Genomic DNA, 23,880 nt, shown 5'->3' on the forward strand with positions numbered 1-23,880 from the left:
ATTGAAAGATCTGCCACCTATGAGAATCAGATTGGCCCTCCTTCCAGCACTGTCAGCATTTGCAAAGCAAGTACAGCTGAGGACCATGCTTTTGTAGTTGCCTTGAAAGTGCCACTTGTTGTCTGTACTGTCACTCTATAACAAGAGGTGTCTGATCAATGCCCTTATGACCAGATCACAAGACCATTTTAATGAAAGGCTGCAGATTTTAAAATATTTTTTATAATTATACAGGATATAGACTTGGTTCACATCGGTGCACTCAAAAACGCATTTTACATTTTTAATGCACTTTAACCAGTTTTTGTTGTGCTTTCTGGTTTCCTAACTCTCAGAATGCACCTGTGAAACATGGACATGTAACAAAAAAAACAAACAAAAAAAACACACACCAAAAAACGTAGACACAATGCATTTTTGATGCACTTTTGATGTGTTCCCATTAACTTACATTGAAAGGTGCGTTTTTGGTGCACTTTTGAAAAACTGCACCAAAGATACAACATGCAGGACTTTTCAAAACGCAGTGCAGTAATGTGAACAGTTACATAGGATTTAAAGGGGAATTGTTTTCATGCACTTTTGTCACGCTGGAAAGTGTGTTTTAGCGTGGCAAAAGCACACCAGTGTGAACTGGGCCCTTATATAGTGCCATCCGTTTGTCCAGTGCTTATATAAAATGACTTTACGTTGACATGGTAAAGTTTATGTGAGATTTTAGTGACTAGGTGCAAATCTACTTTAATGATAAAGTATTAGTCAGAGGCAGCCAGACAATTCAAATTTTTTAGGAAGGTGGTCAGAAATGGCAGACTTCTTAGGGTGTACTCAGACTAGGCACAGTTGCTATGTACCATTCCCAAGCATGATTGTTCCCCTACCCACTGATCTGCACTCATGTTGGTCCCAAGCGTGCTTCCTGGGCTCACCCTGTGCCAATTACATCATAATTACATCATGTTTACGCTTACTACCCGAGTGGGCATAAACAGATCTAATCTGCTCCATTATTTGACTTACCTGCTACGCACAGTTAGCGATCACACAGTGTAACATATCAAAGTCCAACTGCCCCAGATGACCTCTTTCCAGTGGGCCAGGGCACGGCCTACTGAACCATGCCTGGAATAGGTATGCAGCAGTCACACTAGTCAAATGAACTGGACTGTGAGAGTCAAACATGATCAGGCAAGGTACACCTTAGAATGAGTAAACCCTTATTTCTTTCGGTTTCTTAACAGGTTTCATTTAAACCTGTTAAAACTTTGGAAAAATGCCAGTGTTTGGCTTTTCTTACAAAGTGGAGAAGAATAAATTCATGGTATATCATAAGAAAAAAAAAAGAAAAAAGGTATCTACGGTACTGTAAAAAATACACTTTTTTCACAGTAAATCACTGCAGTCCATGCATTTGCAAGGACAACATTTACCACACTGGAAGATGCAGAAAAAGTATTAGCCATCCATACAAGATGGTATCAATATTACTATTTAGAGGAGTCCTAAGAGAAAACCCTTTGAAATAACACCCCAGTTTGTTCTTCATATAATACACTATACATTAGAAGGTGTGGTGCTATTGTTTGGTACAGGCATGGTTTACATTCTGTGTAAACTGTATTCTGCTGGCTGATATATTTAAATATCAATAGACAGCACAGAGGCAGCATACCTCCTCATTTCATTTTCTACTTTACGGTCTCTGATGTCATTAAAGTAGAAGGAAAGACTAAGCAATAACATTGAAGTTTAGCCATGACAATATTATACCAATTTTTGACCAAGCTTGGATCAAAGTATGTATGTGTCATTATATCAATAAAATATTCTTAGGGTAATGCAGAACCCCAAAAATGAACAAGGAGCAAAGTTAAAGTCCACCATTACACCAAAATAGGGTGTGGATCACAGTACCCAAAATATAACTATAAAACAAGATAAAAGGAAAAGAAGCCCTAGAAAAGAAGGGATCGATCATGATCCAAGTAGTTTGACTAAGTAGCAAATTGTATTACAGAACCATGAAAAAAAATCAATAAAATGAAAAAGAATTTTCCAGTGCAAAAATATACACCTCACTCATCACCATTAAAAGTTTGACAACGTTGTCAATTAAAACCAAAGAGTCCAGGCTGAAAGTGACTTAAAGGCGATGTCTGACTGTCAGCAATATCATGTCTTCTATCATGAACACTGTGTTGCAAAGGAGCTGCTATCCTGAGCATTAGGTCTCATCTTTATCCTCCTTTCAAGTTGATACATTATTTAATCTCTTTATGCTCAGTTTTGAGCAGAGGTTCATGATAGAAGACATGACAGTCAGACATCACCTTTAAGTCACTTTCAGTTCAGACTCTTTGGTTTTAATTGACAATGTTGTCAAACTTTTAATGGCAATGAGTGGAGGTGTATATTTTTGTACTGGAAAATCTCTCTCATTATGTTGATTTTTTTTTTCAAGGTTATATAATAAAATTTGCTACTTAGTCAAACTACTTGGTTCACGATAGTTACCTTCTTTCCTAGGGCTTCTTTAATATGTATGCGTCATACCTGTGGAAGCTGGGAATCGCTGTAGTAGCACCACTACTACAGTGATAGCTGCTAGCACCTGGGTCCTGTGTGGAAAGGCTGCCCTGCTGCATAGTGAACACAGGAGACCACTCAATCGGCATCTACTTTGTATTTTCCCTGCCTCTGCCCCTCATTCAATCACAGAATTCCTTGCATGCATTGGGACAATGCAAAGTATTCAATGAATGGCAGCAGTGTCTAGCGAGCAACCTCCTATGTTCACCAAGTAGAAGTAGCAGGGCAGCCACTGGGAAGTAATCAGCAGCGGTGCCTACAATAGTGACTTCCAGCTTCCATGGGAACTGGCCAGGTATGGCACATACATACGGCCTTTCAAGCTGGACTAATGTAACTATGCAAAAACATGCATACCTAAACTTCAGCTTTAACATCTGACCTCCCTATATTACTACCCATTTCTCTTAATACATTTTTGCAGAAACTGCACTCTAAAAACCTTTTACCCCCCCCCCCCGTGTTCCCATATGATCACATGACCACAGAGCACTGGCTGTTCCGTGTTAACATGCAGCTTCTTTCCCTTTCCGATAACTCCTAGAGTAGTGGACGCTGGTGGGTGACATCACTGCTCTAGGTGATTCAACCTCATTGTTGGTTCTCTGCATTATACAGTGGTGCAGGGGCTCTACAGTCACATGACCACATAGAAAAACTTGCAGGAAAAAATAGGTATTTAAAGTTTGATTTATGATAGAATGTCATAAGCAGCAATGGAGAGGCAACGTCTTACTGGGTGTACTGTTTAGATACAGATCTCATTGACTAACATGGGATTTCACATGTCATGCGACTTGGGGTCTCACAAGTCAGGTAGGAGTCCCCTTGAAGTAGTACAGGAACCTTTTCTAAAGCCGGAGCGACTTCAGTAGTGCTAATTAAGACAGCTCTCATTGACTAACATGGGATTTCACATGTCATGCGACTTGGGGTCTCAGTCAAATCCCAAGTTGCGGCAGTGTGAACCAAGCCTGTGTCTTTGCTTGCCATTCATTACAATAATATTTGTACATTCAACCTCAGATTTACCAAAACTACATAAGAGGAGCTAAACTACCCAATCAATTTATAGATCTTAAAGTGGAGTTCCACCCAAAAGGGGAAGCTCCGCTTTAAAGATTGGTCCCCCGCTCCCCATTAAGGATTGGCACCTTTAAGGAGCGGGGGGGGGGACAGACGTGTACCCTAATTTGACAGGTACCTGCTCCCACTTCTGCTGCGATCACCTAGGCAATCGAAAATGGAAGTTGTCCTCCTACCCTCCCTCCCCAAAGTCTTGTGGGACATGACAGGTCCCAGAAGACGATGGCGCCATTCAGGAAGCGCAGTGCTACTCACGCATGCTCAGTGGGCACCCGGCTGTGAAGACACAAGCTGTCACAGCCTGGTGCCCATACTGAAGATGCTGGCGCCAGGAATACAGGATGGCCGGTGAAACGGGCTGCAGCGGGGGCAACGCGGGATTGTGGGACAGGTGAGTGGCTGTTTTTTAAAAGTCAGCAGTTACAGTTTTTGTAGCTGCGGACTTATTTTTTTACAGAGTGAGTGGAACTCTGCTTTAAGAAGATTGTAACATTCGTGGTGAGCTTCGGATAAATGTACACAAAGTGATAAGTTCTTTTTGCTCATAGCAACTAATCAGACCATTATTTAATTCTTACCTCGGCAATCTATTAATAGTAGAAAGCAGCCAACAAGAAGCTTTTTACAAAAAAAGGCACCATAATCTGTCTGGCATGCCATAGTACATGGTTAGAACAGCAGGAACTCGGATGGCACTGCGCAGTTCAGCATGCTCAATGCCATAGTGAAATATAGTGGGCAATGACACATACTTTACACAGCTTTCCTAATATAGCTAATGTTCTTCACTTTAGTTTGTAACATAATGTATCAGAAAACTAAAAAATAACTACAGTAGCAAATTGTAATCAAAGCTGCAGGCACCAAGACACATTGCAGGTTCATGTATCCAGCATCACCATAGTAAACATTTGTACATTTACACCTTGTAAGATACGGGGTTATTTACCAAAACTGGAGAGTGCAAAATCTGGTGCAAATGTGCACAGAAACCAGTTTCCAGGTCGAAGCTTCACTGAACAAGCTGAAGTTAGAAGCTGATTGGCTACCATTCTACATGCAGAAGCAGATTCTGAGTGCTCCAGTTTTAGTAAATCTCCCCCACTGTATATGCGTTTCACCAGTCACTGTTGACTGAACCCCAACACACATATACAGTGCCCCCCCCCCCCCCCAAAAAAAAAAAAAATGCTCTGTGTGTTGCATTGCACTGCATTTTGAAAATGTTTTAGTATTTGTTGAGGTGCTTTGACAGTCTATTCAAAATGACTGGATTGTCTAACACAACATGCCCCATGCACAAAAACACACATTGTGGTGTGAAGAGGCTGTAAACAGGCTGACACTGCCCAGAAGTTATGGAAGGGTTACTATATTAAGACCCATTTACACCGAGTTGCAGCAACATGAATGCACCTAGGCAGAGCAGCACAATGCACAGATGTGAGGAGGTGTGTAGGTAGTGGTGGGCAGCTTTGTATAAAATGCTGCATGTTCATTAAAATGTACTTTGCCATGTGCTGGCAGCTGAATCAAAATTAATATGGTGTCTTAACACAATGCAGAAAACCCAGAGGGGGTTCCCAGCAATTAGTTGGAAAGAAATGGGAGGATGACAGCTCCTGTAACATTTCACAAGTAAACTCTCATGGAGAGATTACCTGCAAATGACCTTCCTTGGAAGCAGTCTGCATCCAGGGCTGATCATTCGCAGGTAATCGCTCCAAGTGCGACTACGTGTGAACAGCTGCGAATAGTTGCAGGAGCTGTCATCCTCCAATTAATCGCTGGGAACCCCCACTGAGTCTCCCGCATCTAATCACTAGTGGCCACATTTCACAAGTGTGAATGTTGCCTTTCACATCACAGCATTCTGAATGGAGCTTAGTGTTGTACATTTTCTTTATCTCCATAAGCAGGCCTCTGCTGGCAGGCCAGGACATTCTAGCGTCTTGTGTCTGCACACTACCTGCTAACAGAAAGAAAGGTGCTGACATAACTCCAGCTGCACACACAATGACAATTTCCACTGAAGACAGAAGGCCTTCATGTGCTGGTGGTGCAGGATTAGCCATATTGCCCTACACTACTACAGCACAGATGGCACCAGATAATGACCAGAGCAGTGGAACTGTAATTTCCTACTCATACCTCCCTAAGGTGCTCATTGTGTTCTGCAGTCCAGGATCTGACTCCCCTCTAAGGGCTCATGTACACTGCAGCACCTAAACTGACGTTCAGGAGCTGTTCAACGGTTTTTTTCAGCAGCCCCTGAACTCTCCCTAATGTTTTCCTATGTGTCCATGTACACATAGTCGTTTACAGGCATTTCCAGGCAGTTGAGTTCACAGTCGTTTTTTTAATGCACCAAACTTGCATTCAGGAGTAGATTTTACCGGTGTTTCAAACGCCAAACGCTTGTACATGCTTGCAAACGCGGGTAACCGCGTTCATAAGCAGTTTTTAACTGTTCCATGTCCAGGTGCTGTCCAGAGCCTTTTTTCATCATCAAAGCATTTTCCATGTATTCAAATGGACCCGCAGACATTTCCAGGTTTCGCGTGAAGGAAAAAATGGTAGAATGTGCTGCATTATGCTCATGATGGGATCCATAGTGAATACAACCAGAAAAGACAGGTAATCTCCACACATACTGCTCTCTCTGCTTCTGATCTCTCTATTCCTCTCACAATGTCTGAAATAGTTAATTATTTACTATTTTTTCAGTGCATTCTGGGCATTTGGGAGGATCTCCTGAGGTTATCTTTTAAAAACGCTTCTAAACGCAAACGCGCATAAACGAGATATGCAAACACGGCTAAACTGACATTTTTTAACCTACGTTTTCCAGCAGTCAGTTTTCATCGTTCAGAAGAATTTTCCAAACGCCCCGTGTACATGAGTCCAAAACACCCCGGTCACATCAAGCCTGAATTTGAAATCATGCGACTTACAGTGGAGTCGCAAGATTTCAAAGTCGGGTGAGATGCCGATTTCAGGTGCAATTTGCACGACATCTGACACAGATGTCTATCCAAATCACACCAAAAGTACATGTACTACTTTAGAAATCAGTGTGGCTCAGACCAAGTCAGAACCACACTGATTTGACCGCTCTAAACTGTCAGTGTGGATTGACAAAGAGTCCTGTCCAATTTCTGAGCAGTGTGATCAGATTCCTGCACTACTTTGATGCGACTTGAGTGTCAAACTGCAATGTAAACTCTCAAAAGTCACATCTTAATGTTATCGATGCGACAGTTGTGCAACGATAAAAGTCAACAGCCAAAGTCGCAGCCAAGTCACACCCATCCAAAGATGCATCAAAGTAGCAATGGAAATCGCACAACTGTGAATAGAGCCTAAGGCAAAGCACATGGATTGCAACTGACTGCAATGCATCATAACGTGTTGTGGTGCACTGTGCCAAAAAATTCTGAGAAGTTTTGGTGCATTGAAAGCCCAATGGCCACCTTTAGCCAATGCATGTTAACGGGCGACATAACCCATGTTAATGCATCACACGCATTTTACACGTACGCACAGTCAAGGCCCACGTTTGCCCACAGGGATGTACAGGTGTTCTGGGCATCCCCATGCAGGTACCCCCATTAATGTCACACAGCCGCTGCTCCCAATTTGACAGACGTGCGGGTCCCTGAATGCACACTGTGTGCGCTTGGGGAGCCACAGAGATGTCAAATTGGGACCAACCACTGTGCCTGTGCAGCTGCTGCAAAGCAATAGATATGAACTGCACTTCCTGCATGGGGGGCATGGAACAACTGTGTCCCCGTGTGTACAAGCTCAGTCATCGCTTGGATGTACGCTTAAGTGGCCTAAGGGCCCTTTCACACTGATTCGTTTTTGGGGTAAAAAAAGCGGAAGAATAAATCCTAATCCATTTTTAAATGTTCTGCATGCCACATTTTTGAAAAACACCACCAAAAACACATCAACCATTGATTTCTATAAAAAAATGCACCAAAAACGCTTTAAAAATGCGTTTTTGAATCACATGTCCAAGTCTCATAGGTGCTTGATCTGGAGTCCAAAAACACATGCGTTTTTCTTTCAATGGAGCAGTGTGAAAGCTCCCTAAGTCTAGGTTCACACATATGCAGTTTGCAGTTGATCCATTTCTGCAGTGTGTTTTGTGGTTTTTACATGTGTTTTGCTGGGTTTTTTTTCCTTGTTGCTAGACAGATTTAAAAAGCATCAAAAACGCACAACATGCCTTTCTGCAGCATTTCCATTGAAGACTATAGAACCAAAGATGCAAATTTTTGCTTTCAAAAAAGTCCCTGACACTTTCCAAAAAACGCAACGGGGGAAAACGCGGAGATATGAATGTGTCCAATAGGAAAAAAAGTTATAGACTGTAGTGCGTTTCTGCAAAACGCTTAGGTGTGAACCTAGGGCAGGGGTGGCCAAAGGCAGAGGCATGATGGGAATTGTAGTTCACCAACAGCTGGGGGGCCACAGTTGCCCACCCCTGACCTAGGGCAAGCCCTATAGCTCTCAAGCGAATCACATGCAATTTTGTGTGCTGCGATTTGAGCACGTTCTTTTTAAATGGGCTCAAAACGCAACGCAGAGCACAAAAAACGTGCATGTACCTTTTTCTGTAAGCCGCACTGGAACTGCATTCCATGGTCATCTTGTACCATGCCATCTGGTGCAGGCAAACGTACGTACTTTTGGGGTGTTGTTACCTCTGAAGAGACACCTGCAGCAGATCGCAAAACTCATTGCGACTGTGCAGGAAACGCAGGGGGATCGCAGCATTTCCCACACATGTGTGAACTAGGGTTATACAGGTACTGAACATCCCCAATGGGGTCATTAATAAAAATCCGGCAGAGGTTCTAACCCCTCACCATGCTGTCCTAATCCAATACAAGTTTGGTCTTTAGTTCTACTTTATTTAGGATAAATCAAAGGAAATATCAGGAGTTTCTAGCAACCTCCAGTCTCCTCCTCCTATAACAGAGCCCTTTATTGCAGTGATAACAAGGAAGTGCAGATAAGGAGCAGCATGGCATGTGTCTCCTTCACACGTCCAGGGACAGTATGGCTCCTCACACGCAGAGGAATGGAGGCACTGCAGCCCACACAGGTAGAGCCCACTTCCCCCACACTCACCCTGGATACCGGTCTGATGAGACATGATGGTGAAGAGCCCGCAGCTGGTGAGGGTGAACCAGGAAGTGACAGGGCTGAGCCGGCACCCGCGGGATACACGTCATCGGCCCGTACACTGGTTGCCAGGCAACCGAGCCCAGTCCCAAACTCATCTATCCCAGGACACGCCCTCATGTGGTGTGTAGGAACGGCGCCGCTCTGTGATCCTCACTGACCTCATTATACTCACACCTGTCCGCTTCCTGGAATATAAACCGCCACAGTACAGAGGACAGACGAGAAACACACCTGTTCAGTCCTTCACATGGAACTTTGGGTTTTTTTTCGACTGTTTCAACGTCTAAAGTTGTTATTTCTGTCCCTATAAGGAGTTTCCACTTACTTCTTGTCCTGGAGTTCACCTTAAAGGCACAGTCCATTTTACGTCATTCATTACCTTAGGTCAGCATTTCTCAGCCAGGGCGCCTAGTCACCCTGGGGTGCCTTGAGGTTTCTTCAGGGGTGCCTTGGCAAAATGTCCAAAAATTGACCAAAACTTGTATACAAGCCAGCAGGGGGAACAAGCCTGCCTTTTAGTTACACAAAGCCACAGGTTTTCATAGTGCACCATTACGACCTTCTAGCCGCAGGAGTCCTGACAGCCAATAACATCATCAGTTCATAAGGAGGTTGTCAGCCGCCTGCATAGCATCCTAGTTTGATCATCCCCTGCCCCTCTCTGTCAATGCTGGAGTCACATTAGCTCAGTGATGGAGAAAAACTGAGGGAGAAGAGAAACATTGGAATACTAGTCAGTACCAGTGTGCAGAAGTGTATATGCTTTGGAAGAATAAATCACCTCTAATGTTGGGTGTCCTACATGTGTGGATGTTGGTGTGTTATATAAATCTATTAGAATAGTTTTCTCATTTTAGAATGGGGTGCCGCAAGACTGCCCATAATTGTAAAGGGTGCCTCGTGACTGTCCATAATCGTAAAGGGTGCCTCGTGACTGCCCATAATTGTAAAGGGTGCCTCAAGACTGTCCATAATTTTATAGGGTGCCTCGGGACTGCCCATAATCGTAAAGGGTGCCTCGTGACTGCCCATAATCGTAAAGGGTGCCTCGTGACTGCCCATAATCGTAAAGGGTGCCTCGTGACTGCCCATAATCGTAAAGGGTGCCTCGTGACTGCCCATAATTGTAAAGGGTGCCTCAAGACTGTCCATAATTTTATAGGGTGCCTCGGGACTGCCCATAATTGTAAAGGGTGCCTCGGGATTGTCCATAATTGTAAAGGGTGCCTCAAGACTGTCCATAATTTTATAGGGTGCCTCGGGACTGCCCATAATTGTAAAGGGTGCCTCGGGACTGCCCATAATTGTAAAGGGTTCCTCGGGACTGCCCATAATTGTAAAGGGTGCCTCGGGACTGCCCATAATTGTAAAGGGTGCCTCGGGACTGCCCATAATTGTAAAGGGTGCCTCGGGACTGCGCATAATTGTAAAGGGTGCCTCGGGACTGTCCATAATTGTAAAGGGTGCCTCGGGACTGCCCATCATTGTAGAGGGTGCCTCGGGACTGTCCATAATTGTAAAGGGTGCCTCGGGACTGCCCATAATTGTAGAGGGTGCCTCGGGACTGCCCATCATTGTAGAGGGTGCCTCGGGACTGCCCATAATTGTAAAGGGTGCCTCGGGACTGCCCATAATTGTAAAGGGTGCCTCGGGACTGCCCATAATTGTAGAGGGTGCCTCGGGACTGCCCATAATTGTAGAAGGTGCCTCGGGACTGCCCATAATTGTAGAGGGTGCCTCGGGACTGCCCATAATTGTAGAAGGTGCCTCGGGACTGCCCATAATTGTAAAGGGTGCCTCGGGACTGCCCATAATTGTAAAGGGTGCCTCGGGACTGCCCATAATTGTAAAGGGTGCCTCGGGACTGCCCATAATTGTAAAGGGTGCCTCGGGACTGCCCATAATTGTAAAGGGTGTCTCGGGACTGCCCATAATTGTAGAGGGTGCCTCGGGACTGCCCATAATTGTAAAGGGTGCCTCGGGACTGCCCATAATTGTAAAGGGTGCCTCGGGACTCTCCATAATTGTAAAGGGTGCCTCGGGACTGTCCATAATTGTAAAGGGTGCCTCGGGACTGCGCATAATTGTAAAGGGTGCCTCGGGACTGCCCATCATTGTAGAGGGTGCCTCGGGACTGTCCATCATTGTAAAGGGTGCCTCGGGACTGCCCATAATTGTAGAGGGTGCCTCGGGACTGCCCATAATTGTAAAGGGTGCCTCGGGACTGCCCATAATTGTAAAGGGTGCCTTGACTGAAAAAAGATTGACAAACACTGCATTAGTTCATTCATTTAACCACTTCCAGTCCGGACACTTTCACCCCCTTCCTGTCCAGGCCAATTTTCAGCTTTCAGCGCTGTCACACTTTGAATGACAATTGCGCAGTCATGCAACACTGTACCCATATGAATTTTTTAGCAGATAAAACTTTATTTTGGTGGTATTTATTCACCACTGGGATTTTTATTTTTTTGCTACATAAATGAAAAAGTCCAAACAGTTTGAAAAAAAAATGTTTTTTCTTATAAAATTTTGCAAATGAATAATCTTTCTTCATAAATCTTGGCCAAAATGTATTCAGCTATCTTTTTAGTAAAAAAAAACAAATTAGTTTATAAACAAAATTTACAATTTTTCAACATTTTTTTACATTTTTTTTTTTTTTTATATTATCATTTATGTTTTTTGTTTACATACTGTCACCCTAGCACTGACACTGTGGTGACACTGTACTTCTTGTGGGGGGTGATGAAATTTCTTTTTCTTTTTTTACACCCATAAAGGCCGTAAAAGCAATAATTTCACCTTCTCTCTTGCTGTATTCCTGCAGCCATTGAGAAATACTGTGAGAGCTGTGATTGGTCACAGCTTGTCACATGGTACAAGGCTGTTGTGAATAGCCTTGTACCATGTGACCTCAGTGATCATTCACAGATTTCACACGTAGTAAACAATGATGTCAGGAAGTGACATCTTGTTTACTACTATTTATGTGATCACTGAATAGTAATATTAATATAAATGGCTAGTGCTTCTGCCTGGCAGTACTAGGGTCGCTGGTTTGAATCCCAACCACGGCACCACCTGCCTGGAGTTTGCATGTTCTCCCTGTGCATGCGTGGGTTTCCTCCGGGTACTCCAGTTTCCTCCCACAATCAAAAGACATGTTGTTATGTAAATTGGCTCCTGTCTAAATTGTCCCTAGTATGTATATGTATGAATGTAAGTTAGTGACCTTAGATTGTATGCCCCTTGAGGGTTAGGGACTGATGTGAATGTACAATATATATTTAAAGTGCTGCGTAAATTGACAGCGCTATATAAGTACCTGAAATAAATAAAATCACTGATTCATGTGATCACACAGAGGTCTTGTACAGCGATCTGTGTTCGAAGGACACAAACAACAAAAGGTATACCGCTCAGGCAAACAATCCAGATCAATCCACGACAGGTGCAGGCTCTGGCTCACCACCACACACGATGCAACAGGAAGAAGAGTCAGCCGCACACCGGAGGATAGATGAATATAGTGTGTATTTATTAATCCATAGGACACACAAAACACCAGGACATAAATACAGGACTCGAAGGACACAACAGGCACTGATCGCGGTGTAGCGCGCTCCCAGGGAGCGCGCACAAGCAATAAATGCGGGGTGACATCAACCCACTTTGGCAGCGCTCCCCTCTGGCCTTTTATCTACATGAGTAGTGGTTAATTAATGAACTGCAAAAAAAAAAATAATAATAACTGCACTGAAAATAAAAAAAGTAATTAAAAATTAAAATAAAGAATTAAAAACATTAAATGTGCATTTATTAACCGTTTGACTGCCAAAACAGTTTTTGCGTGGTTTTTTTTTTTGGCACACACGGTTAACCACATGCCCTCCAGAGGATATACCCCCCTTCCTGACCAGGACATTGTTTGCGATACGGCGCTGCGTTATGTTAACTGACAATTGCACGGTCATGCAATGTTGTACATAAATTACATTTATGTCCTTTTTTCCCCACAAATAAAGATTTCTTTCAGTGGTATTTGATCACCTGTACGTTTTTTTATTTTTTGCACTTTAAACAAAAGAAGACCGACAATTTTGAGAAAAAAAAAACAATATTTTTGACTTTTTGCTGTAAGACATATCCAATAAAAAGATTTTTTAAAAAATCAAATTTCTTCATACATTTAGGCCAAAATTCTGCTACATGTCTTTGCTATAAAAAAAATCCCAATAAGTGTATAGTAACTACTTGCCCTCCAGAGGATTTACCCTCCTTCCTAGCCAGGCCATTTTTTGCGATACGGCGCTGCGTTGCTTTAACTGACAATTGCGCGGTCATGCAATGCTGCACCCAAATGAAATTTTTCCCACAAATAGAGCTTTCTTTCAGTGGTATTTGATCACCTTAGGCTAAAATTCTGCTACATGTCTTTGCTAAAAAAAAATCCCAATAATTCTATATTAATTGGTTTACGTGAAAGTTATAGTGTCTACAAATGATAGCATATATACTGGAATTTTTATTTTTAATTTTTTTATACTAGTAATGGCAGTGATCAGCGACTTATTGCGGGACAACGGCAAGCATTCTGACACTGGGTGGGAACTGATCAACTGCCACTGATATCACCAGTGGCACTATTACTGTGATCAGTGCTAATAAAAAGCACTGAAACTGGGCAGGAAGGGGTTAACATCTGGGGTGATCAAAGGGTTAACTGTGTGCTGTGTTTTACTACAGAGACATGTTGCTGTGTATTTCTCTGCTGTGCAGAGAGATACAAAACAGCATGTCTATGATGACAGGAGAGAGACCTGTGTGGTTTACACACAGCTCTTCCTTGTCAGCTTTCTCTGATGATCGCCAGCCGGGAATCACTGGACTGGACCCAGTGATTGACATCTCTAGCCACCAATAGCAGTGCGGGTAAGGCAGCACACACACGCTCCCTACCTGGAAATGCAAATAATGTATATATATGTGATTTTGCGCATCCCTGCCACTCTGTAGCAGTAATTCTGCTATAAGGCAGAGGGCAAGTGGTTAAAAAGTTATTTTAACCTCTTGGCGCCGATGCCTCCCAGCCTTTTAAGGGGTTTCAAAGGCAAGAAGGCCAAGTTTCTGATCATGTGACCGCCATGATTGGCTGTCACAGCAATCACATGATCAGAAAGCTCCTGAACACAAGTAGAGATCAGGAGTAGGGGTGCCACCTCATCCCTTTAAATCTGAACACATATTAATTACACAGGTCCTGTGGCCTATTAAGGTGGTGATTAACCACTTGCCTACCAGATACTTTCACCCCCTGTTGCCCAGGCCAATTTTCAGCTTTCAGCGCTGTCGCACTTTGAATGACAATTTTGCAGTCATGCAACACTGCACCCATATAAACTTTTTACCATTTTTTTGAGACAGAGCTTTCTTTTGGTGGTATTTAACCACTTGCCTACCGGGCACTTATACCCCCTTCTTTACCAGGCCAATTTTCAGCTTTCAGCGCTGTCGCACTTTGACAATTGTACGGTCATGCAACATTGTACCCATATGCAATTTTTATAATTTTTTCTGACAAATAGAGCTTTCTTTTGGTGGTATTTAATCACCGCTGGGCACTTTACGTTTTGCGCTATAAACAAAAAAAGTGCAAAAAATTTGAAAAAAAAAAAAGTTTCTTTGTTTTTATTCTAAAATTTTTCAAACACGTAATTTTTCTCCTTCACTGATGTGCGTTGATGAGGCAGCACTGATGGGCACTAATAGGCGGCACTGATAGGTGGCACTGACTGGCATCACTGCTAATGAGGTGTCACGGATAGGCGGCACTGATAGGTGGCACTGATAGACAGCACTGACTGGCATCACTGCTGGGCACTGATAGCCATTGAAGTGCACAACTGCTGGGCACTGACTGGCACAACTGCTGGGCACTGACTGGTGGCACTGACTGGCAGCACTGATGGGCACAGGTGGGTGGCACTGCTGGGCACAGGTGGGTGGCACTGCTGGGCACAGGTAGGTGGCACTTCTGGGCACAGGTGTATGGCACTGCTGGGTGGCACAGGTGGGTGCACTGCTGGGCACAGGTGGGCGGAACTGGTGGGTGGCACTGCTGGACACCGATCATCAGTGCCCTGATGATCGGTGCTGATCCCTGCTCTGACAACTGCCGGTTCTCGGCAGTACTTTCCTCACGCTCTGACAGCGAGAACCGGCAATTGCATTTCCCGGAGATCTGCGTGTCATTGGACACGGCTGATCACGTGGTAAAAGGCCGCTGTGATTGGCCTTTTACCACATCACGTGATCAGCTGTGTGTAGGACACAGCGATCACGGAGATCGCCAGGTGCGCGCCCCCGGGGGTGCGCAGGAGAGCGCGTTCTGGGAGGATGTCATATGATGCCCTCCCAGAACTGGCCAGCCGCAGTGTAGCCGTCATTTGGCTATCTGCGGTTGGCAAGTAGTTAATCATCACTGTTATAAAATTTGTAAATGAGTAATTTTTCTCCTTCACTGATGTGTGCTAATGAGGCTGCAGTGATGGGCACTCATAGGCTGCACTGATGGACACTGACAGGTGGCACTGATGGGCATTGATGAGTAGGCACTGGTAGGTGGCACTGATGGGCATTGACAGGCATCACTGGTGGGCATTTACAGATATCACTAGTGGGCACTTAAAGTCAGCACGCACTTATGGCACTGATAGGCAGCACTGACAGGCAGCACTGACTGGCACTGATAGGCGACACTGACTGGCACTGATAGGCAGCACTGACTGGCACTGATAGGCGACACTGACTGGCACTGATAGGCAGCACTGACTGGCACTGATAGGTGGCACTGATGGGCACTGATAGGCGGCAGTGACTGGCACTGATAGGTGGCACTGATTGGCAGCACTCATAGGCGGCACTGACTGGCACTGATAGTTGGCACTGAAAGGCAGCTCAGATGGGCACTGATATGTGGCATTGGTGTGCACTGGTAGGCACTGATATGTGGCATTGATGTGTACCAATTGGCACTGACAGGTGGCATTGATGGGCAATGACAGGTGGCACTGATTGGGGCTACACTGATCATCAGTGCCCTGATGATCAGTGTAGATGTCCTCTCTGAGGAATGCCGATTACCGTCTTTCCTCTCCTCATGAGCTGTCAGGGTGATGTTGCATGATTTAAAAATCGGAGGACCTGCCGATTTCAGGTGCGATTTGCAAGACATCTGATACAGATGTCTATGCAAATCGCACCAAAAATAGTGCATGTACTACTTTTGAAACTGGTGCAGCTCTGGTAAAGTCGGAACCGCACCGATATGACCGCTCCATTTGCGGACAATAGAGTGCGATTTGGCATGCAATTTGCAAATCGCAGGGCATGCAAATCGCATACCAAGTCGCATCCAGTGTGAACCAGGGCTAAAGGAATGAGGTGGCAACCCTAATCGGAAGCTTTCCATTAGCCGCTGATAACTGTGCTGGGAGCGTGCAGGGAGCGTTTTTCTTTAGGTACACATATATGGAGCCACTTGGCCACTAAGGCCCACCCACTGAGAGGCCGCATATATGCGTCCAGCTGGCGGGAAGGTGTTAAAGATGGAAACATAGAAAAGTGATGACAGAAAAAAGACCAAGTGACCCCTCCATGGAGTCTGCCCATTTTTTTTGTTTTGTTTTGTTTTGTTTTTCTGTATACATATTTTTTGTTTGTTTGTTTTCTTTTTTTTGTTTACTTTTTTGTCTGGGAATAGATCTCTGTTTGTCCCAAGCATGTTTGAAATTTTAGGACTGAAGATTAGTTAAAATTTTATATATAAGAATAATGTTATATATTTTCTGAAAGCAGACATCCTGGAGAATAATAAATGGTGGTAGTTCCAATTTTTTTGCCGAACGATCTATGCACAACAGTTTGTCAAGTGCAGTTATAAGTGATTGGATGTAACTGTATTTTTTGAAGTTCGTTTATATCTGCTCGCCCATAGACTTGCATGGAGCTCCTGATCAGATCTGCCTGAATAACTGACAGGTGGACCCAATCAGAGAGCTTGTGTGAAAGGGGCATAAGGCCTCTTTCACACGAACGTTCCGATCGGGTCCGCCTGCCCATTTTTCTATTCTAATGTATTCTATTCTAATCTATTCTATTCAAATTTGAATTTATTCTATTCAAAATTCGAATTTTGGAAATCAGTTATATTCTTTCTATTTTAGTCTATTCTATTGTTTTTTCTATTCTTTTCTATTCTAATCTACTCTATTCTTTTATATTCTATTCAGATTCAAATTGATTCAAATTTAGTTTCGTTATTTCAAATTTGTTACTATTGTAACTCAGAAATTCGAAGATATCCGAATTACCGAATAACGAAAAATTGTTCCGAATTCAAATTCAGAAAGAAATTAACTGCACATGTCTATGCCGCTGTCCAAGGGTAACTCTGTTGCTCCTCCATAGATAGAAGGATCACCCTAAGACTGGAGGTGTGTTACTGGGCAGATCACCAGGTGAAAATAAAGGGAAAAGAATAAAACTAATGCAGCCACAGCATCTAAGGATTGGTGAGCTGCAAAATGTATTACATGTTTGTTTTGGGTTTAAATTTGCTTTAATTTTTTGAATTGGCCCCTTCTAAGAATTGCATCTGTTCTGCAGACTATTCCTCCTGCCGTAGGTCCATGCTGAGGTACAGACCTTCTGTTTCGGGGCTGGAGGAAGGGTCAATGGCCTATAAGTGCAGTGACATCCTTACATTTACTATCCTTATTGATATCTATGAGTCCCCCTGTTGCAGTGGCAGATGGACTTGCAATCTCTCCATTCACAGATCTCTGTGAATAGATGACATGGTTCTGTTGGTACACCCTCACACGATCATGACAAATTAAAAAAATTAGACTGCAGTACCCCTGAATTTAATATAGTTGTGGACCATATTTCATGTTGTATGAGTGTGGGCAGTTGCCATACATGGATAGGGAGATTGCGCTTGCTAGTGTCCCCCAGAGGGTGGCTGAGGCTGCTACTTAATGCAAATGGCATCAGCAAATGAGCATAATGCAAATGAGGCATCCCTTCATCTGAAAAGTGACACTTCTCCACATAGACATTAGATAAAAGACACGTAAACCCAACATTTCATATCCGTGTCCTTTGTGTGAAATCCCTTACCAATCTGGTCACCACCACCAAATAGACACACCTTCAAGGCTTACCAGAGAGGGATGACATTCCTTTTTAAGAGATGTCATATAGCTCTCTATACAATTATAATTGATGTTCCTCCATACTCCCCACTCGCATCTACTAGATTGGCAAAAATAGGGAAAATATCGCTTTAAACCTCCATCTCCAACATTCACTCACATTAACATGTTAAAAGAGAAAGGGGAACACGTGCCCCATATAGTGTAAAACCGTATAATTTTATTCTTACAGTGGTTGTAAAGGCATTCTATACATGAAGGTAAAAAAACCTTCCCTGTTCAGCAGCCCCCCTAATGCTCACCTAAGCCCGCTCTCAATCCAGCGGTGTACACTGGAGTCTTGACTATCCCAGAACTTCCTCTCCTCATTGGCTGTCAATCACAGCCAGTGAGAAGAGAGAGAGGGCGGGTCCAAGCCGTGCTTCTGTGTGTCAGAATGCATAAAGGGGGGAGGTGCAGCGCTAACTTAATAAATATACACTTAAATAGTTACACAAACCAATGTTAAGGTGCTATTAAAGTGCAAAACGGTGACTAAAATAAGTATAGTCCATAACGTGTTCAAAAAGTGTTCAAAACCCAAGAGAGTCTTCAAAAAGCTCCAATGCCTGGATTCGTGGATAAGGTGATAAAGGTATAAAGATTGCGCACTCACCAGATACGCAATCCAAATGCGCATTCAAAGCAGATAATCCTAGGGTCCTCATATGGATCTGGTCAGATCTGGTCACAAAAGCCCCTCGTCACTTGATGGTGTTTGCCACGCATAGAAGAAAAAAGGGGGGGCCACTCATATAAAGATAACAAATGGCCGCCGGGGCCCTCGTGGCGCCGGTCGGCGTGACGTCACACCGCTGTAGCCGCTCCCTGACGCGTTTCGTGCGAAGGCACGTAGTCATAGGGGGTTAGCTTCGCACGAAACGCGTCAGAGAGCGGCTACAGCGGTGTGACGTCACGCCGACCGGCGCCACGAGGGCCCCGGCGGCCATTTGTTATCTTTATATGAGTGGCCCCCCCTTTTTTCTTCTATGCGTGGCAAACACCATCAAGTGACGAGGGGCTTTTGTGACCAGATCTGACCAGATCCATATGAGGACCCTAGGATTATCTGCTTTGAATGCGCATTTGGATTGCGTATCTGGTGAGTGCGCAATCTTTATACCTTTATCACCTTATCCACGAATCCAGGCATTGGAGCTTTTTGAAGACTCTCTTGGGTTTTGAACACTTTTTGAACACGTTATGGACTATACTTATTTTAGTCACCGTTTTGCACTTTAATAGCACCTTAACATTGGTTTGTGTAACTATTTAAGTGTATATTTATTAAGTTAGCGCTGCACCTCCCCCCTTTATGCATTCTGATTATTGTGAAGGTTTTATGGTACCTTTTTGGTGTTCAGCTGCTATTTTCTCGTTTAATTTAATTTTGTTCACTTATTGATTTTATAAGTTGTTTTAAGCGCTCACTTGTTTTGAGATTTAGTGCTTCTGTGTGTGAATGCTATAAAATGCAAATGCAGAAAAACGCAAAAAAAGCTGCTAAACACTAATGCAAAAACTCTGAAAACCGCACGTTTTTAACACGACTTTACACAGCTAATGCTACCAACATTATTAAAACACCCAGTGTGCATGGAGCCTAATGCACACTGTGAAAAGTTCACAGTGTGCTTGGAAGTCAGAGTAAACAAATTAGTACAGGAGAGGAGCCTGTACAAGTATGCAAGACTGAAGGTATGCATGAAGTTTTAAAGTTTATGTCCAGCCCAAACTATTTGTTTCAGTTTTACATGGGGCGGGGGGGGGGGGTTAGAAGAACTGTTATTCATTGGTTTCTCTATACAGGAGTTAAGGGAGAATCTGCAGTAGGGACCCAGACAGAAATTTTGTCTGGTGATTGTAATCAGTCCTCTATATCCTTTCATTAAGCACATTTAGCATATGATACAGTGGTCATATAAAAATCATCTGATATGTTCCACACATACAAACATGTCATATTTACCTGTTCTGTGCAATGGCTTTGTACAGAGCAGCCCTGATCAGCCTCTTCTCAGGTCCCCTGCCAGTGCTCCTGGCCACGCCCCTCCCTGCTGAGTGCCCCCAGATCAAGTGCCTGCTCACTCCTGAGCCACCTCACCAAAGTGCAGCTCGTCCCCACCCCCCACTCCCTCCGTAGTGGCTGTGGTTGACCGCAACCAATAGCCAATAGCTCCCGCTGCTGTGCCTCAGCCAATGAGGAGGGAGAGACCCAGGAGAACCCCTGCACAGCGCTGGATTGTGATTGAGCTCACATAAGTATTAGGGAGACTGAGGGGGGAGCTTCACACAGAAGGTTTTTTTTTTTACCTTCATGCATAGAATAAAATAATAAAAACCTTCAGCCTTTACAACCACTTTAACAATATGGTTCTCTTTGATTACAGTAATTGTAAAGGCTTCCATTTTTTAAAAATAATAAGCATGTTATACTTACCCTGATCCTACTCTTCTGGGGTCCCCTTCTGGAATGCTCAGCTCCTCCTCTTCTTGGTGCACCATCATAGAAAGCCGCTTCCTCACTCCCAAGCCAGGCTTTGTGCATCCATTGACACACACATCATTTGATTGACAGCAGCAGGAGCCAATGGCTCTTGCTTCTCTCATTCAGTCCTGAAAGGAGAGGAAGAGAGAGCAGTGCAGCTACACTGGGGCAAAGTGCTGGATCTAGATAGGACTCAGGTAAGTACTAAGCGAGATGAGGGGGCGACACACTTACCTTACTTTAAACTTATCTTAAGGGCCAGTTCACACTACATGCGTTTCAGTTGCTTTTTTGTTCTGCATCCAAAACACACAGAAAGTAGGTTCTATGGTTGTCAATGTCATAGTTCTCATCAGTGTGTTCAGGTTGCAGAAAAGAAAATAGAACAGGCTGCAATTGTTCTGTACAGAACTGTACTGGAACGCAGTAAAACCCATAAAAAACACACTGGAACGCACCAAAATGCACTGGAATGCAAATGTCCCTATTTAAATTGAAGAAAAAGAGAAGGGAAGCATCCAGAAGCATCAAAAACGCACTGGAAAGCACAAAAAACACATCAAAACATGCATGTAGGAACGCATTCAGAATGCATCTATGGTGTGAACCAGTCTCGCCTTTAGAAACACTTTAGAAACACTTTAAACCCTCTAAATAAAAACAACCTATCTACTGATCTATCAATCAACTTGTGCAAGACTTGTGCATGACCAGCCAGTCGGGTTTTTCCTGTGCGATCAGTGCCACTGACTATAGCCGACAACACTGAGCATTATATTCTGCCATTGGGGAAGACAGAATAGCAGTGGGAGGATTCCCCCATCCACAACCCACTGGTTGAAAGAAAAAAAAATTACAGTATCTCACAGAATTCTTTTTTTCAGATCCTCTTTTAGCTGCTTTAGAATTCTTGAAAACTGAGCAAAAGCTTGTCACAGTGAATTTTTTGTAAATAGACTCTTAGTCCATGGTGAACAAATGATTCTGCTGCTGTCACCACTTTACTTGCAGCAAAGTCATCCAGGCAAAGCACACCACTTCCCCTAATGATTGCTTTCTCACTGGCCCAGGACACTGTCATTTCACCCACTAGTAAGTGAACAGTGAAAGAGTGGCATGTTGTTGATGGAGGAAGCAAGCAGCAGAACTGCTCATCTGACATTGGCCATATGGTTTGTAAAACGGACATGACAATTTCGAATTATCTCTGTGGATGAATGTTGCTTCCATTGTATAGAAACATTGGGGTCTATCTATGTCTGTGTTATCCACTGATTTGTCTGGATGACAATAGTTTTAATCAGGGCTTTTTTTCTCAGAGAGTTGGTGCAAGAACTCCCCCTTCTGAGTCACACTGTGTGTCCACCCCCTACCACCTCTGAGCACTATTCGTTGGTTCCATCCCCTATCCCTGTCGCAGTACAGGTCTTTTTAGAGAATACAGAACCAAGCATCCTTTTGTGATGCTAATTCATTTGTATGGAATTTGCTACTGATAACAAGAAAGGCAGTAAAATAGATCTCCAATGAACAATGAACTTCCAACAGCCAGCATCAATAGATCCTCCAGAAGCCAGCAACAATAGACCTCTTCTTCAACAGTAGATACCTCCCAGCAATGACTGACCCCCCCCCCCCCAGCAACATAAAACCCATGCCCAGGAACAATAGATCCACAAGCAGCAATTTGCCTCCCCAGTAACAATAGACCCCCTGGCAAAGACCCTCCGTTACCCCTTGTGATTATATATATTAATTGCTAAAGGTGCTGGAACTGCATTCCCCCACATCCTAGCTAAAAAAAAGCCCTGATTTTAATCCATAGGGATGAACGAGGACCATCAGGTCTGTAGCAAAGGGTAGAAGAGTGAGCTGCATCCAGAACTGCAGGTGTTTCTCTCTCCTATGCCCTCTAGTGGATGCTATGTGGGATCAGCTGAAGAATTCACTTCTGCTAGGTTCACACCTTTCTCTTTCCATACATCTTTAGAGCATTTTCGGTGAGCATTAATGAGCATTTTGCATTTTTTCTTGCACTTCTGCATGGCACTTTATTATTTATAATAGTTTTCCAGTACAAATAATTTTTTTTTAAGGAAATTAAACAGGCATAATGTTAAAGTGTTACTAAACCCACATCAGTAAAATCAGTCTGTATATGCAGTAAAGCATGCTTGTTATGCTCACTGTGGAATTTAAGGGGTTAATCCTCTGCATTGTGTAAAAAGGATGTTTAATCCTGTCTTCTCTGATTCTCCCCTTCTTCCACTGTCTCCATTTCCTGATAGAACAGATCCTTAGGGGCAAGCGGCACATGCTCAGTTTGGAGTGTATTGCTAAAGAGTTTTTTTTGGGGGAGGGAGGGTGCATGTGATCAGCGCAAGGCCAATTAGCACCATCCAGACCAGAGGCTGACTGACAACTCATGGGGCCCCCGGGCAATAGGGGATCATGGGACCCCTGTGTCCTCGCCCATGCTCAAACCACACCCAAAAAGCCTATGAAAGGTACCAGGAGCATCTCATGGGGCCCCCTACTGACCCCAGGCCCTCGGGCAGTGCCCGAGTTCCCCAATGGTCAGTCCGCCCCTGATCCAGACAGAGGTTCAGGGGCTCTGCAGTCAGAGAAGAATGAAAACTCCTCCTACAAGCTTTAATCTGTGCTCTGCTGGACACAGATAGAAGTAACAAAACTGATATCTACTGGTGATGAGAAAAGGTATTTAGCATGTGACGGAAGCGTAGGCAGGACAGAACACTCAAAGAAGATAGGGAACACACAAAGCTTTATTGAACTATGAAAGATACTCAATCAGGACAGTTCAAGGCACTCCGCGACATGCAGCTTGTAGGGACACCCACGGTAAGCGGGCTCACGGGGACTTAGAGGGACTTGGGCTGTGGAGTCTGGCCTTAACACAGCCTGCTAGGGATGACATCAGGCTCACGGGGACTCAACGGGACCTTAGCTGTGTAGTCTGGCCTCAGCACAGCTCCCACCCAGCTTTCTAGGGACATCAGGCTCACAGGGACTCAACGGGACTTGGGCTGTGGAGTCTGGCCTCAACACAGCGTGCTAGGGACGACATCAGGCTCACGGGGACTCAACGGGACTTGAGCTGTGGAGTTTGGCCTCAGCACAGCTCCCACCCAGCTTTCTAGGGACATCAGGCTCACGGGGGACTCAGCAGGTAGCGATGGCTCAAGCACTCAGGGGTATCACAGGTAGCTATACTCTGGGCACGCCATGGGGCAG

The 23,880-nt window shown here is 44.1% G+C and overlaps 1 protein-coding gene across 1 annotated transcript in view; it reads right to left on the bottom strand.

Annotated features, from left to right (window-relative positions):
- TWF1 (twinfilin actin binding protein 1) overlaps positions 1–8,976 on the bottom strand; it is a 53,181-nt gene extending 44,205 nt beyond the window's left edge. Inside the window, exon 1 of the mRNA XM_089674006.1 lies at positions 8,821–8,976. Within this exon, the coding sequence (XP_089530132.1) occupies positions 8,821–8,845 (25 nt within the window). The 5' untranslated portion in view covers positions 8,846–8,976. The remainder of the gene's footprint in view (positions 1–8,820) is intronic.
- Between the last annotated feature and the right edge of the window lie 14,904 nt (positions 8,977–23,880).

The sequence above is a fragment of the Staurois parvus genome, unplaced genomic scaffold (genome assembly GCF_062004578.1).
Source record: "Staurois parvus isolate SC_StPar_1 unplaced genomic scaffold, SC_StPar_1.0 ptg000147l, whole genome shotgun sequence".
NCBI classification, from domain to species: Eukaryota; Metazoa; Chordata; class Amphibia; order Anura; family Ranidae; genus Staurois; species Staurois parvus.